General features: G+C 37.0%; 3 protein-coding genes across 4 annotated transcripts; 1 reads left to right on the forward strand and 2 right to left on the reverse strand.

Moving 5' to 3' along the window:
- Nucleotides 1-2696: 2696 nt before the first annotated feature.
- Nucleotides 2697-11826, forward strand: si:dkey-201i24.3 (uncharacterized). Of its 2 annotated transcripts, XM_058797268.1 has the most exons (5): nucleotides 2697-2842; nucleotides 2915-3033; nucleotides 7420-7527; nucleotides 8837-9004; nucleotides 10363-11826. In XM_058797268.1, exons 1-5 carry the CDS (start codon nucleotides 2824-2826, stop codon nucleotides 10531-10533), a joined length of 585 nt encoding a protein of 194 aa, XP_058653251.1. In that variant the 5' UTR covers nucleotides 2697-2823; the 3' UTR covers nucleotides 10534-11826. The 2 variants fall into 2 exon arrangements, with proteins under 2 accessions (XP_058653251.1, XP_058653250.1); XM_058797267.1 differs by having other exon boundaries at nucleotides 2697-3033.
- A 37-nt stretch (nucleotides 11827-11863) lies between these two features.
- slc35a4 (solute carrier family 35 member A4) lies at nucleotides 11864-14140 on the reverse strand. The gene is made up of 2 exons (XM_058797274.1): nucleotides 14003-14140; nucleotides 11864-13168 (listed from the first exon to the last, which is right to left on the reverse strand). The coding sequence occupies exon 2, from the start codon at nucleotides 13138-13140 to the stop codon at nucleotides 12199-12201; it is 942 nt and encodes a 313-aa protein (XP_058653257.1). The 5' UTR covers nucleotides 13141-13168; nucleotides 14003-14140; the 3' UTR covers nucleotides 11864-12198.
- Nucleotides 14141-14148: 8 nt separating this feature from the next.
- Nucleotides 14149-16654, reverse strand: LOC131552992 (SLC35A4 upstream open reading frame protein-like). Its single transcript, XM_058797275.1, has 3 exons — nucleotides 15880-16654; nucleotides 15403-15501; nucleotides 14149-14349 (listed from the first exon to the last, which is right to left on the reverse strand). The coding sequence occupies exons 1-3, from the start codon at nucleotides 15892-15894 to the stop codon at nucleotides 14149-14151; spliced, it is 315 nt and encodes a 104-aa protein (XP_058653258.1). The 5' UTR covers nucleotides 15895-16654.
- Between the last annotated feature and the right edge of the window lie 4 nt (nucleotides 16655-16658).

Consider the following 16658-nt stretch of genomic DNA (forward strand, 5'->3'; position numbering starts at 1 on the left):
GGGAGAATGTCATATGGTCAGATGAAACCAAAATAGAACTTTTTTGGTAAAAACTCAACTTGTCGTGTTGGGAGGAGAAAGAATGCTGAGTTGCATCCAAAGAACACCATACCTACTGTGAAGCATGGGGGTGGAAACATCATGCTTTGGAGCTGTTTTTCTGCAAAGGGACCAGGACGACTGATCCGTGTAAACGAAAGAATGAATGGAGCCATGTATCGTGAGATTTTGAGTGAAAACCTCCTTCCATCAGCAAGGGCATTGAAGATGAAACGTGGCTGGGTCTTTCAGCATGACAATGATCCCAAACACACCGCCCGGGCAACGAAGGAGTGGCTTCGTAAGAAGCATTTCAAGGTCCTGGAGTGGCCTAGCCAGTCTCCAGATCTCAACCCCATCGAAAATCTTTGGAAGTCCGTGTTGCCCAGCGACAGCCCCAAAACATTACTGCTCTAGAGGAGATCTGCATGGAGGAATGGGCCAAAATACCAGCAACAGTGTGTGAAAACTTTGTGAAGACTTACAGAAAACGTTTGACCTCTGTCATTGCCAACAAAGGGTATATAACAAAGTATTGAGATGAAATTTTGTTATTGACCAAATACTTATTTTCCACCATAATTTGCAAATAAATTCTTTAAAAATCTTCTGAATGATTTTCTGGATTTGTTTTTCTCATTTTGTCTCTCATAGTTGAGGTATACCTATGATGAAAATTACAGGCCTCTCTCATCTTTTTAAGTGGGAGAACTTGCACAATTGGTGGCTGACTAAATACTTTTTTGCCCCACTGTATATTTGAATAAATAGTCATACATCGCAATCTGCCATCATAATATTTTTTTCTCTAAATGATCTCAATCTCCCTTCTCTTTTTCAAAACAGATATATGTTCAGTATCACTTCCTTACTTATTTCAAGGTAACTTGACTAAAAACATTGTGACTTCCTGAAAATCATGAATTTGAATATGAAAGTGTTGCATGAGGTCAAAAGAGGAAATTAATCTCAAAGGAAGACGTTCAGAATAAACTGACCACAGCGGCTGATTATGAGATGCAAGCAGTGATATTTTACCATCATGGAGACAATATAGTTTTATTTTATTTGAAACAGTTTTTTATTATTTTTTTATTTTTTATATTCATTTTAACTTTATTTTTTTTAATCACACATATTGAATTACTTTTCATTTTATATTTTAACTTTAATTAGAGTTAAAGTTTTAGTCATTTTGTTGTGTATTTTTGTCATTCATATTTTAGGTTTTTTTTCTCTAAGTTTAAAATTGATTTAAAATTACATTTTTTACATTGTATTTGTTGGATTTGTATTGTTTTTATTTCAGTTAAATAAAAAAATTTAAATAGACATTTTTAGATCAATTTAACTACATATTTAAAAAAAATATATTAAAAAAAAACTGGAATGACTAAATATACATATAATTACTACAGACTATAAATATATCATCTATAGAAATATATAAAACTGAAAAAACCCAATAAAAAATTAATATTTTAATAACAAAAAGTATTTCTACACAAATATTCCTATTTAGCTTAATTTATTTTCATTTTTTTATTTTTATACACACAGACGTGCACACACACGCACACGAGGAGCTGAAGGAGCACGAAGGAGTCTTAATAAATTCAACACGGAACGCAGGACACAACCACATTAAGCGACTTTAGACAAAGACTGAACGGGAACAGAAGGCTTATAAAGAGCTGAGTTGCATTAATATCGTTTGCCCCTTGTTCCAGACAGGAACACCATGCGAACACACTCGTGACACATACAGTATTTATGAAAAAAACAGATCAGAATGACAAAAATTCATAATAAAATTACCAACTGACATGAAAATGAAAATATAAAATAAAAATAATAATTTAATAAAAATGTAAAATTACACTATATTGCCAAAAGTATTGGGTCACCCCCTTCTAATGAACAGGTTAGATTACTTTAGTAATTTCCATGAGTACAAATCTTAATGTTTAAGCATATAATGATATTCTAGGGAATTGTGTGCTTCTAATTTTATAGCAAGAGTTTGGACAGGACCCTTTTCTATTCTAACATGACATTGCATACTTTTGTCCATATAGTGTATGTACAAGTCATTGGTGTTCGGCGATGAGTTTTTGGCTCAAGATCTGTATTTAAAGTCACACCAGAGGTGTTCAGCTTGGATTAGGGCTTGGCTTTCTGCAGACCAGTCAAGTTCTTCCACACTGACTAAATCAATCATTTCTTTTTGAACCTTGTCTTATACACAGAGGCATCGTCATGTTAGAATTGAAAAGGGTCCTGTCCAAACTGTTGCTTTAAAATTAGAAGCACACAATTCCCTAGAATATCATTATATGCTTAAACATTAAGATTTGTACTCATGGAAATTACTAAAGTAGTCAAACCTGTTCATTAGAAGGGGGTGACCCAATACTTTTATCTATATAGTGTATATACAGTATATAGTTATGTAGTAACCCTGAATGCAACACATTTAGACACACACAGGTGAAAGTGAACACTAATGAATATTTGAAGAGAGTGAAACATAAGCACACACACACACACACACACTGATCTTCAGTTCAGAGCCGCTCGACACACAAACATGGACTCGTCTGTGAGTAACAACACACTCCCAATCTCATGCATTTCTGCTCAAGTTTTGTGTGAAATATGAGTTTAATGCTGATTTTTAGTGTGTGTGTGATTGTGTTGTAGGTGGTTGATGGAGGAAGAGTTGAAGAAGAGTATGAGACAGCAGACAAGAAGAGGGACCTGCAGGACCTCCTCAGACAGGAAATGGACATGCATCTTACTGGTAGGCATGAGACGACTCATATGATGAAGATGATGAGGATGTTGATGTTGATGTTGATTATGATGATGTCAGAGGGCAGGGCCAGCGTCCAAAGGAATCAGGAGAGAGTGAACCGCATCACGCAGCTGAAAGAAGAGATCAGATTACAGGAGACACACAGAGATTCCGGCCAATCACACGCCACCAGCACGGTGAGTGACCAATCAGGAGATACTACTGAGAAACTCACTCCACTGCTGACACCTGATAACATTTGAGTTCTTTCTCATCTCTCAGCTCTCGTACTGTCCAGGCTGGACTATTGCAATGCTCTCTTGGCAGGTCTTCCAGCCAGTTCTATCAAACCTCTACAATTAATCCAGAACGCGGCAGCAAGATTAATTTTTAATGAGCCAAAAAAAATGCACGTCACACCTCTGTTTATCAATTTGCACTGGCTACCAACAGCTGCTTGCATAAAGTCCAAGGCATTAATGTTTGCCTACAAAACCACCACTGACTCTGCACCCCTTTACCTAAATTCATTACTTCAGATTTATGTGCCTCTAGAAGCTTGTGTTTTGCAAGTGAACGTCGCTTTATTGTTCATCCCAAAGAGGAACAAAATCACTTTCACAGACTTTTACATTAAATGTTCCCTCCTGGTGGAATGACCTGCCCATATATATATATATATATATATATATATATATATATATATATATATATATATATATATATAAAACCTTGCTGCGTGTACTGCGTTAGGCTAACCAAAACTTGTCACTTGTCACCAAGACTCATGCTAGATTGTTATTTATTGATTCTCACTTTTAATACTATGAAGCCACATTTATTGGTAGAGAAATTAATTTCTCTTTTTAATTTGGATCTTAATATTTCTGGATGGATTTTGGATTTTTTAGTTGGATGTCTTCAGTGTGTTAGAGTCAATGTCTGTTCTGGGTCCCCTCAAGGCTGTTGTCTTTCACCTCTCTTGTTTATTATGTATACAAATGATTGTCGGAGCATGTATGAGAATAGTTATATCATAAAATACGCCAATGATTCGGTGATTGTGAGTCTTCTCCACGAACAGGATTTGGGGCATGGTCCTGTTGTGGAGGACTTCATTTCATGGTGTGACTGATTTTCTCTTCAGTTGAATGATAATAAAACGAAGGATATGGTGATTGATTACAGGAGGTTTTCTCCTAGCCCCTGGATGACAACAATTAAAGGTTTGCCCATTGAAATTGTTGATACACATAAATATTTGGGGGTAGTTATAGATAATAAGTTGACTTTCCAACCCAATGCCTTGGCTGTCTGTAGAAGGGTTCAACAATGATTGTTTTTTTTTTCTGGGGAAATTAAAATCTTTTAGTGTTTGCTCTTCTATGATGTAACTTTTATAAACAATTTATTGAATCTGTCCTTTCCTTTTGCATTGTAGCATGGTATGGTAACTTGAGTCTGTCAAATAAGAATAGGTTGCGTAGCCTTGTGAAGGTGGCAGGCAAGAATATCGGTGTTAATCAAACTGGGCCTACTGAAATTTTCCAAAATTCTGTTGTTAAGAAAGCCCAGGTCATTCTCTGTGCTGCTGACCACCCACTACATACTGGGTTTCAGATGTTGCTATCAGGCCGTTGTTTCAGAGTTTCTGTATGCAGGACGAAAAGAACTAAAGATTCATTTGTTACTGTGGCCATTAAGTTATTGAACAAGTCTGGTTGGGAGGAGAATGTATTGGTACCCAAAATTTATGAACTTGAGTAGCGCCTGGTTGAATTTTAATGTATGTGTCACGGTTCTGTGCAGTGCACACACAATATACACGAAGACAAAGGTTCAAAGGGAATAACCAGAGCCCAGGGGTCTCCCATCCAATGCAGTTATGGTCAGGGGTTCTTGAAGACTGATGGGCTGAATTCTCAGGTGTCTGGCCAAAGTAAAGTCCATAAAATTTTCAGCAGCCCCTGAATCTAGGAAGGCCTGAAGCTTGTGATGATGGTTACCCCAATCCAGTGATATATTGAGTGAAACCCCAGAAGCTGCTGGTTGGGGGAAGGTGATTACTCTCGTCCCAGCCCCCCTCTTCTTGGACGAGAGTTGTCTTTTCCCGTCAACTCTGGACAGTTGGATCTAAAGTGTCGTTCCCTCTCGGCTTGTGACAGTCTGGCCCTACCCAACTGCATGGGTTCCTCAAAATTCATGGGAAGTGGAGGTGAATCAAGGGCACTGCTAGAAGCTTGGGGCTCAGGCAGCCGGACCTCCCCACGGCGTTCCCGTCTGCGCTCTCGAATGCGGTTGTCCACCCTGATGGCAATGTCAATAAGGGACTCTAGGTCAGGAGCCGGATCTCGAAAGGCCAGTTCATTCTTGAGATCAGGAGACAGGGCACAGTGAAACGTCGCTCTCAGGGCTCGTTGGTCCCAACTGCTCTCTGAGGCTAAGGTGCGGAACTCAATAGCAAACTGCCACACTCCTTGTCCCTTGAGAAATCTGGAGTAGCCTGTGGTCAACCTCTCCCCCACTGGTAGGGTGATGAAAAACCCTCCTCATCTCTGCAACAAATAGGTCACAATTGTCAGCCAGTGGGGAATGTTGTTCCCACAACGCCGTAGCCCAGTCCAGCGCTTTTCCGGTGAGCAGAGTGATGATATATGCAACCTTGCTGTTCTCTGTTGGAAAGCTGTTAGGTTGTAATCCAAATGCCAGAGTACACTGAGTGATAAAGCCTCGACATCTCTCAGGGTTCCCATCATACCTCTCTGGTGCAGGCAGTCTTGGCTCAGGTAGAAGCCCAGGAAATGGAGGTGTGGACCTTTCAGCTAGAACGGGTGGGGTGGTTAAAACTGAAGAAGCTTGAGACATAGTCTGCTCACTTAAGCGTTGTAGGATTTCGGTTAGGATTTGCTCATGTCTGTGAATGGTGGAAGCTTGACCAGACAGAATAGCTAGGATGTGATCATCATTGGAGGCAGGTGTGGCATCTACTGCTGGGTCCACTTTCTATGCTGCTGTGACGGGTGTCTGAGGCTGGAATTGAACTCGGGTCTTCTAGTCGACTGAACGGCCTCTTTACCACTGAGCTATGGTGGATGACAAATAACAGATGGACCCAAGGGCAGATAGATGACTGAATAAAGAGTGCTTTACTGAGGAGTTCAAGTTCAAAAGTACAACAAAAAGGAAGCCGTGCTTCCATAGAGAAAAATACAAAAAAACACAACAGACTTAGCTTTCTTGATGAGGATAACACATACATAGTGGGCTCAAGACTGAACACAGCTGAAAGAAAGCAGCATGCTTAAATAGGGAAACACAAACGAGATAATGACCCACAGGTGGACGAAATCAAGTGCTAAATGAGTAGAAATACAATTAATTCTACAGAAGCTGGGGCCACCTAGTGTTTGGGAGAGTCATTACAAGCTGGAGCCTTACAGCCGGACAAAGTACACAACTCCATTGAGTGCACGTACAGATACTGCTGGTCAAATATTACTCCATTACAAGTGAAAGTTGTACTTAAGTAAAAGTACACAAGTACCAATAGTAAATTTCTTTTCTTTTTTTTTTTAATGTCAATGCACTGTTTTATTATTGTTGTATGTAATACATTACACCTACTGAATACACTGACTAGCTTGTAGTATCTTTGGAATAAAGAGCTTTTAGAATGTTAAAAACCTATGGAAAAAACATAAAAGATTTTGTAGCACCCCTACCCACCCCCACAAAAGCAGGATGGTAGTGATCTCAAACAGCTTTGACAGCTTTCGCTGTACTTTGATGTCACACACAGAGCGGTCTGTGCAGTGCTGCTTCAAGTCCAACACCTACTGTGTTTTATTAGGAGACGCACAACAGTTCTTCTGTGGCTTTATAAGTAATATTTTCATTTACACAATTTAGCAAAATCAGGCAATATTGTGTCTAATATATACCACAATATTAACTTCTTATTATTGAATTGTTGTAAATAAATATCACATTGAACTGGTCAGTGTTCAAAAAATGCTGGGAAACCACTTCATGTAGCCCTACAAGAGTGATTACTGATAAACTGTCTGAAAAAAGGAAAGTCACGTTTTAGAGAAGAAGAAAAAAATCACCCTGATAGAAATGTAGTGGAGTGAAAAGTACAATATTTGTCTTTCAAATGTAGTGAAGTTAAAGTCATAAGTTTCCAGAAAAAAATAATACTTAAGTAAAGTACTGATACTCAAAAAGTGTACTTTATTTTAAGGTGTCATAATACAGAGTAATTACCTAGTTAAGTACTTAGTAGTAGCCGTTGTACTTACATGAAATAAAATGTACTTACCATGTAACTAAGTTATGGAACAGCCTGTAATTACAGTTTGTAATTATGTAGATGTAATAGGCAGCTACGGTTACACATATGTAACAGACCGAGTCTGTCTGCTTTTTGTACAGACTGCGGTGAGTGGACCAGGTGGCAACTTTTCCATTGTTGGACAAGCTTTGTTATGAAATTCACGCCCCTCTTGGGAACTGTAATGGGAACACAATATTATTGACTTCATAAGCAAATAAAAACTTGTGTGAATGTGTTTGTCTCTCAGGCTGATCATGAGAAACTCCTGGAGCGCAGAAGGAGACTGAGAGAGACTCACGAGAGACTGATCGAGAACGAACTGATGAAGATGGAGAGAGAATTACAGGAGGAGCAGGTGAGAGCAGCAGACACATGAGAAATAAAAGAAATCAACGGATATAAATATATGTAGTCATGTAGTTATATCAAATTTTTTCCCTATTCATCTTTGTGTGTGCCTTAAGCTTATTGTGTTTTTAAAGTGGTCATGAACTGCCTTTGTTTTTTTTATTTTGTACTATTCTCCGAGGTCCACTTATAATTTACATCAAAAATGTCATAATTTAAAAGTAATAGGCTATTTTCTGTCCTGTTTTTAACCCCCCTCATCAGAACGCTCTGAAGGGCGTGGCCTACACTCGGAAGTAAACGACCACTGCTATGATTGGCTAATAGTTGTATATATTTGACAGCCTACATTCCTCATGGATGCTGCTGTGATTTAGGTTAAAAACGCATAAATATCTCAATCCATATAAAGCGATCTGTAATAACAGACAAAACAATAGTGATCACGTAATAAAAACAGTTACTCACACTTGTGTGGTGCGACATTACTGTATGATCCAATATAGTCGGCACAACATCATCTTTTAGTTTCAATCTTTCAGAAAATCCTGCGTCGAATTGTGCCTTGTTTGTAAGCGAATCCATGGTAAAATTAAGTGAACAAAGGACCAAGTTCTTACTGACACAGACTGGCACTTCATTAAAAATTAAGTTCATCAAATAAAGTTTAACATTTGGTTTCTGTGTAGACATGCGTTTGCTGCTCATCATTTGTCTACTATGTGCGTGAAACAGGCAGTGATGTAGAATCGGTGGGTGGGGCTAAACAGGCAGTGAATCGGTGGGCGGGGCTAAACAGGCAATGATGTAGAATCGGTGGGTGGGGCTAAACAGGCAGAGATGTATAATCGGTGGGCAGGGCTAAACAAGCAGTGATGTAGAATCGGTGGGCAGGGCTAAACAGGCAGCAATGTAGAAGCAGGCGTTGATCTTCTGTGGAGGCAGGGTTTAGCCACACTATTACATTATAGAGTGACACATTGATTCCACAAGCTGTTGTTTTGGCAGACTGGCTTCTATATAAGCTGTTTTTAGACTAACGAGAAAGTTCTGAAGAGTTCTGAAACTTACAGAATATTTTTATAGCACAATGACCTCTTACAGTTTATGTCAAAAGATCAATTTTGATTTCTCAGTTCATGACCCCTTTAATGAAACAGATATTTCCAGTCCTGGCTTCTGATTGGTCAATCCGTTTATAAATTGTTGTCAGTGTTTTAGACCTGTAACAGTTATTATTGTGCCGTTCAGATGAATTCTGGTTGAGTTAAGCAGAGCTCAAACGGGCTGTTCTGATCATGTGACTGATTCTGCAGATGGGTGGTGCGGAGGGCGAAATGTCATACCTGTGCAGAGAGAGACACATCCTGGCTCTTCAGATCGAGGCGCTGCGCAGGGAGAACCAGCAGGCGTATGCAGACCTGGAGACCCAGAGCAGACAACACCAGCAGGAGATCAACAACCTCAGAGAAGAGAGTCTGCAGGTGAACATCTGAGGAACAACATGGAGTCAGCATTTAGGATGTTTTTTTTTTTTTTTTTTTAATTAGGAAAATAAAAAATATTACAAGATGGTATTCCAATTACAGTCAGCTATAAAAATAAAGGTTCTATTGGGGAGATGCCATAGAAAACCATCTTTGGTTCCTCAAAGAAGCTTTCAGAGTTCTTAATAGAATCATTCTTATTCTTAGTGTGAAGAACATTTTAAGAATCGAAAGAACTTTTTTTCAGCTATAAAGATCCTTTTGATCAATGTAAATTTTCCATGGATGTTAAAGGTTCTTCCATCGATGCTGACAAAGAGCCTTTATTTTATAACAAGAACTTAGACACAAAATTGAATTAGAAAGCGAGAAGAAAAAAAGGAAAGCAATTAAATATATATATAAAAAAAATCTATATATATAAAAATAAATACAAGAAAAATAAATAAAAAATAAATACAAGAGAATAATAAAAATATATATAAACACAAAAACAGGCATATCAAAGAGTACAGAATTATCACAGATATATTATAAAAAATATATATATATATATATATAACAAAATCTAAATAAAAATCACAGCTTTTTATTCTTAATTTTCAACAAGGCATTTAGACAATGCATTAAATATTTTTTTTTATAGAACTACAAATGTATTTAATAAAAATCTGACTGAATATTTATGAAATATTCCTAAAATGTATATTTACATTTTTTAGAATTGACCTTCCTGTGCAGTACTTTGGTTGGCTTTGCTCTTATTAAATGTGCTATATAAATAAACTAAACTAATCATTATAGCAGTGTCTTTCTCCAGTTCTGAACGTGGTGATTTATGCTAATGTAACTGAAAACGTGAAAAGGATTGCACATAAGGTTAGGGCTCACAATCTTTCATAATCTGAAACCAGACTGGATTAATTTGGATTGACGACAATTATGTAAACATTCCTAATTGAAAACCGCCATCAGTTTCAATCTGTTCCTCATGCATCATATTAATAAGAAACCATACTGTTCCTCATATAAACCTTCATTGTAATATAAAGAACAGGGGTTCTGAGATCCACTTTCTAGCAGTGTTTTTCTCAAACCTTGATCAAACTCAACTGTCTGTAACTGTCTAGTAATCCTAAAGACCTTGATTAGCTTGTTCAGGTGTGTTTGATTAGAGTTTGAGCTAAACTCTACAGGAAAGTGGACCTCGAGGGCCACAGCTGAGAACCCCTGATGAAGAATATAGTTGTATGTAGTTATGTACAGGAGCTGCATTTCCTTTAATATATCACTATACTGTCATCTAGTGGTCTGAATGTTTTTTTTTTTTTTTTTTGTGCTGGTTGTGTTTGTAGGTGTTTAGGGCATTTCGTGAGGTTCTGGAGGAACAGAGGTGGATGTCTGAGAGAAGGTACAGGAATCTGCTCTTAGATGCGATTCAGGACGCGGTTCATCTGTCCTCGCAAAACCTGCAGCTCCAGGAGGAAATCCAGCAGCTCCGGAAAGGTCTCAGTCCCACTCCATGACACATCTGACCCAACATGGGAAAAAGAAAGTCACTGGAAAAGATCAAATCGAGTTATTTTTAACTTGATGTCCATGGAGGGCGTCAGTGACAGGCATTTGATTACCAGGATGAATGTGTGAAAACAAACAGGAATGCATTGCCATTGCATTGCATTTGTCAAGCAGTTTTCCTGTCCACACTAACAGTGAAAAAGTGAAACTATTCAGGAAAACCTTCCAGTGTAAGGGAAATTAAAAAATCTTGATTCACCCTTTCATAAATTGAGGGCTAAAAATGTCTTAAATCAAAGCAGAAAGCCTTAATTTCATAAAGTCATGACATTAAATGTTGCATGCAGCGCAACATGAATATCTTCCACAGTATGTTTGTTTTGTTTCCCAATAGAAATATCTAAACATTTTTAATCACAATACATTTACTTGAGATGCAAATTGATCATATGTGACCCTGGACCACAAAACCAGTCTCAAGTCGCTGGGGTATATTTGTAGCAATAGCCAACAATAATACATTGAATGGATCAAAATGATTGATTTTTCTTTTATGCCAAAAATCATTAGGACATTAAGTAAAGATCATGTTCCATGAAGATATTTTCTAAATTTCCTACCGTAAATATATCAAAACTTCATTTTTGATTAGTAATTGCATTGCTAAAAACTTAATTTGGACAACTTTAAAGGCGATTTTCTCAATATTTAGATTTTATTGTCCTATTCAGATGACATATAAACCTCAATTTAAAAAAAAATTACTCTTATGACTGGTTTTGTGGTCCAGGGTCACATATGATGTCTTGTTTTCTGAGGAATTTAACAAAATGAAGTGAGTTTATGCTTAAAACAAAAACAAATATCCATCAGTGGGGAATTAAAACTTGTTTTCCTTGTGAATTAGTTCGATTTTTCTTTTGTTTTTATCTAAAGATACGTTTGCAGGTATAATTAACCTCAATAGTCCCAAAACACATTAGAGACAGTGTTGTTACAGTTAACTAATATTAAAACTATTAAAAATTAATTTATCATTTTGTTCATTGAAATAAACAAACCAAAATATAAATATTAGAAATATTGCAACTGAAATAAAATAGTTTACGTTGAAGTAAAATTACAAATACAGAAATAAAAATAAAGCTAAATAGAAATAGAAACAAAAAAACAAAATGATAAAAATGGCTAAAAAAACTAAAATTAAAATGTAAAAATAAAACAAACTGAAAATATTAATAAATAATAGCATATAAATAAAACTCTGATCAAAAAGACAGCATTTTTCTGTATAATAAATACTAAACACCTCATTATTAAAAACACTTGACCAAGCCATTGAAAATGAACCATTATATTTATTTGCATAAATATGTCTTAAATGTGTGCTGTACCATTCATTCAACATTTATTTTGTAAATAAAATACTGCATATGAAAAAAAAAAACAATAAGTCAGCAGACATTCAGTCTTGATGAGATGATGGTCATTCACAGTAAGATGCACTTCTAGAAGGAAAGGAGAACAAAGGCAGAAGACAGAGATATCTGAGGGCGCATGCTGAGAAAACAAACAACAAGAGACAGAAACCAAACCATCAGAGAGACGCTGCGCTTCACTACTTCAAAAGAGCAATAAAAAAAGCAATAAAGTCATCTTCAGTGGCGTTCGATCTACCTGTAATACAGGTGCACGGCCCATCCAATCAGCACCACAGGAAACAGGAAGTAAGGTGTGAGCTGTATTCCCAGAATCCCCCATGACAACACGCCATTCACCAGCATAGAAGAGGAGATGACGAACAGCCGCGTGATTCCCGTTCCGTGTTTCATGATAACAGACATGAGGAGCCCGTTAGCAGCCTGTCCCGCGATAATGAGCCAAACGAGAGCAGAGTAACCCTCAAAAAAACCCTGCTGCCCGCTGCCAGAGAGATGCGACGCTAGATTGATTCCTACGCCGAAGACGTACAAGAACAAGTTCTGGAGACTCAAAGGCAGACGCTGGGTTTTCAGCACCCGTTCGGTGTAAACGGCGGCTAATCCTGAGACGAAACAGTAGACGAGCACCAACAGCAGACCCCAGGATGTGATGCGGAGCCTGACGGCGGATTCGTCTGCCGCTTCCCAATCCAAACCGGAGTAGCTGTGACAAACACCGGCAGCCACGAGCATCCCCAGAGCGAGCCACTGCCCCAATCGCAGCCGCTTTCCCAAGCAGGACGTGTAGAGGAGCGCGGTGGACGCGATTTTTAGGTTACTGAGCACTTGGAAGGAGCTGGGATCCATGTAGGCTTGCATGAACACCACTAGGTTGTTGTTGAAAGCGTAGAGAAGCGCAGGAACGGCGTACGGCGTCACCGTCCACGCTGATATTTTGAGGCCGGATAGATTTCCAGATGCCAACAGAGCCACGGAGGAAACCACGAGCTTGATGAACTCGATCAGAAGCACACATGACGACGGGCTGAAGGGAACGCGGCCGTCAACTTTAGTGAGGGAGATGAGAGGAGCGTGGGAACCGTAAATAAGGACCAGGAGAAGCAGGAGACAAAGCCAGCGTCTTCTGAGAGGAGGTGCTGCTTCAGATGAACCAACATTATCTATCACAATCATTCTCACCGTCTGTCAGCAACAGCTGCTTCTGAAAGTACAGGAAGAAGTTCTACAAAAGACTGAAACGAAGCACCGGGACGAACGTAATTCTTCAATGGTGCAGAATGAAACAAAACGAACATGATGCTTGAGCTGCACAATTTGGGGGTTTTTAGGTTTGCTGTGTTAGTGTGTAGGGCTGCACAATTCTCTGCACAAGATTTTGTGATTATACATCCATACGATTTTAAAATAATAGCAGCAACATTTTTACTACTACTGAATAAAAATATGAAAAAAATATTACTATTGTAATTTCACTGAAAAATAAAAAGTGAGTATTCAAGAAAGAAAATATTAAATATTAAGATATTAGTAATATTAAACAAATATTATAATACAGTGTGTAATAATTTTACAGTACAGCTGTGAAATTAAAGTTTTTACAAAATTGTTATTACAACTAAATAAAAACTACTACTGTAATATTTAACTGTAAAATAAAAACAAAGAATTATATATCAATATAATAAATGTATTTCACAGTACAGCTGTAAAATGGCAATTTGTGCGAAATGATCATTTCTATTACTAATATTTTAAAAATAAACAAGAATTTCACTGTAAAATAGAAAGCTGTATTAACTGTAAAATTACAATACTAATATTTCTGTCTGCAGTCTCAAGTGTTAAAGTGACGTGTAACTGAACACAGTGCCACGCTTCACTATGAAACACGCATCGCATATATTTATTTAATTAGACAGCTTTTGCAATTGGATTAACAAACTAAGCTATATTGTGGTTTTGATTTTCATTTGGAATTGTGCAGCCCTACATGACGCCCCTTTTTTTATCATAACAGTTCAAAATCCACACTCACATATAGACCTCAAGCCACAGTTTTATCTAATTCAACAGTTTTTGTTCAGGAGGGAAGGAGCTCCGATGTGACACTGAATAACATAAAAGCAAGCAGCAATGATGCATGTTTTCCTCTTCAGTCTGAATTGGGTTGCTAATGAACTGTTAATCACTCGGCCCTTTCTTCAGAGAGTTCAGGAAGTCTCGTAGGCTCGTCTCAATGTTGGGCACCTCATAGTTCTGAGCGGCGTAGATTCCGGTCAAGGTTCCCAAAGCCACTCCCAGGACGGCTGAGGAACGCAGTCTGGAAATCACATACCCGGCCAGGAATCCTTTCAGGAAAGGAGATGCTAATAGTGAGCCACCCTAAAAAACACAAACAGGACAGAGAGTTTCAGCTGCTGAATGCCATGCAGGCATCTTAATTTATATAAAGTGCAACATGTTTAGAAAATACAATCTTTGTTTATTTTTACTTGTAATTACTAAGACAGGAGTTTTCATACTGGGGTCCGGGGATGGCAAGGGGGTGGTAGAGGGTCCATGATACATTTTTTACAAAATGCACATAAGATATTAAGTATGTATTTTTTATTCACAAAATTATTTTTTGAATATAATTAATAATATAATCACAATTATAACAATTTTATATAATGTTGATTTTCTTTATTTTTTTTTTCATCTAAATATTTTTCTAAAATAAAATATTTGTGGGAAAAAATAAGTTCATCTTTAGATATTATGTTATAATTATTTAATTTTGTTGTCATAATTAGGATTATTACAGTTAACTATATAATTATATAAATATTTGTTACTTAAAATAAATTTGAACTGAAATAAAAAGACCTATTTTAGGCAAGGCAACATTTTTCATTTTCATTTACTTCATACTGATGTACTAAAATAGCAAAAACTAATTCATAAAACTAATAAATAAAACTGAAACTGGAATAAACATTAATAAAACCTATATAAACAAAATAAAAAATACCTTTATAAACAAAATAAAATAAAAATGTCAAAAACACAGAATTATTATTTTTAAAAATAAAATTAAAAACAAAATAAAATAAAATAAATAAATAAATGAAAATACAAACTAATTTAAAAATATTAATAAAACTACACAGACATAAAGGAAACTAATAAAAATGAGAAAATATAAAAAACGAATAAAAATTATAATAGTATCTTATTACTAAAATAACACTGGTCATAATAATAAATGATAATAAATATAATATTATCCTCAGTACAAATCTAAATTTTATACATAAAAATCTACAACTTTATATTCATCAAAACAAAACTAATTATCAGTATAGCACCACACTTTCTGTATTTTCTCTTTAGTAATAGTTGGGACCGGACCGATCCGGATCAGTCGTGGTTCTGGTTCTGGTTCTGTTGTACCTGAGGAATTCCAGCTTGAACCTCATTCTCCACCTTCCTCTGGATCTCCTCCAGTTGGTCTTTGAGCTCAGCCAGATCCTTCAGTTGAGTCACCGGATCCTGAAACAGAACCGACACACATCAGACTCAGACCATATGAGACCACATCAGACCACTGAACTAAACCAACACGCTGTTGTTTATGATTAGACAACACAGACAGATGAACAACAGAGATCTGTTTCTCTCAATTTCAAGGCACTTTCAGTCTGGTCAATGAGATCGTATGCTTAATGTTTTGTTTTCTATGAGAGCTGTCAAATGCCAAGAGTTCAGAAACACTCAAGTGACTGTACATAACTCGAATAAACCTTCACGACAGCGCTAATTAACAAACAGCCGTTCGTATGGATAGCACAGCGCTTAAATACACATGACATACCCGGTTTATTCTTATTTGTACGCTAATTCGTTATAGACAGACAGACCATCTCTCACCTTGTCCTCCGCCATACTGCAGAAATGACAAACGATTCAATCTGCGCTCGACTCATCTGGACTGAATCATGACGACTCGCTCGAACACCACAAATCACGCCTCACTTGAATATATTTTCTCTTATTTTATTATACTTTCATTAGAATTAACAATGAAACCAAAAAAGAAGAGTAATGTATACATGGCAATTATAAATACATGAGCTTCTCAAAACAAACAAAGCTTAGCGGCTTGAAAGTTGGCCAGGTACAACGGCTCGAGAGTATAAATAATAAAAATCACATTATACATGCATATTTTTCAATTCAATGTCTATTAAAGTTTTTCCGTGTCATTATTCAAGTTTTAAAAATTGTCTAATGCAATGCTGAAGTAGGGGCGATGCCATGTGACACCCGTTACTTTTCTCATCGCTTTTCACGATTGCCTAATCACAAACGTCCTGCATTACGGAATACCGTAATAAGTTTTGTGTTATCATTCTATAAAGGGGCTGATTTCTGTCTGCATCTCAGGAAAAGATGCCTGTAATTAAAACGGGATACAAATAGGATACAAATAGCAGCATTGGGAAATCATGCTGAGATTTGAATACGACTCAACGGAGGAATCGGCTCTCTACGCCACCAAGAGCCCAATGCGGGAAGAACAATTTTGTGTATCCTGGGAAACAGTTATTAATATAGATATTTGCCAGTATATGGCTTTTACATACATGTAAAATAAAATAAAACAGAGTAAAATATATCGCTCAAACACGAGTGCAAAATAAAAGCCG

The sequence above is a fragment of the Onychostoma macrolepis genome, chromosome 14, assembly GCF_012432095.1.
Source record: "Onychostoma macrolepis isolate SWU-2019 chromosome 14, ASM1243209v1, whole genome shotgun sequence".
Taxonomy (NCBI): Eukaryota; Metazoa; Chordata; class Actinopteri; order Cypriniformes; family Cyprinidae; genus Onychostoma; species Onychostoma macrolepis.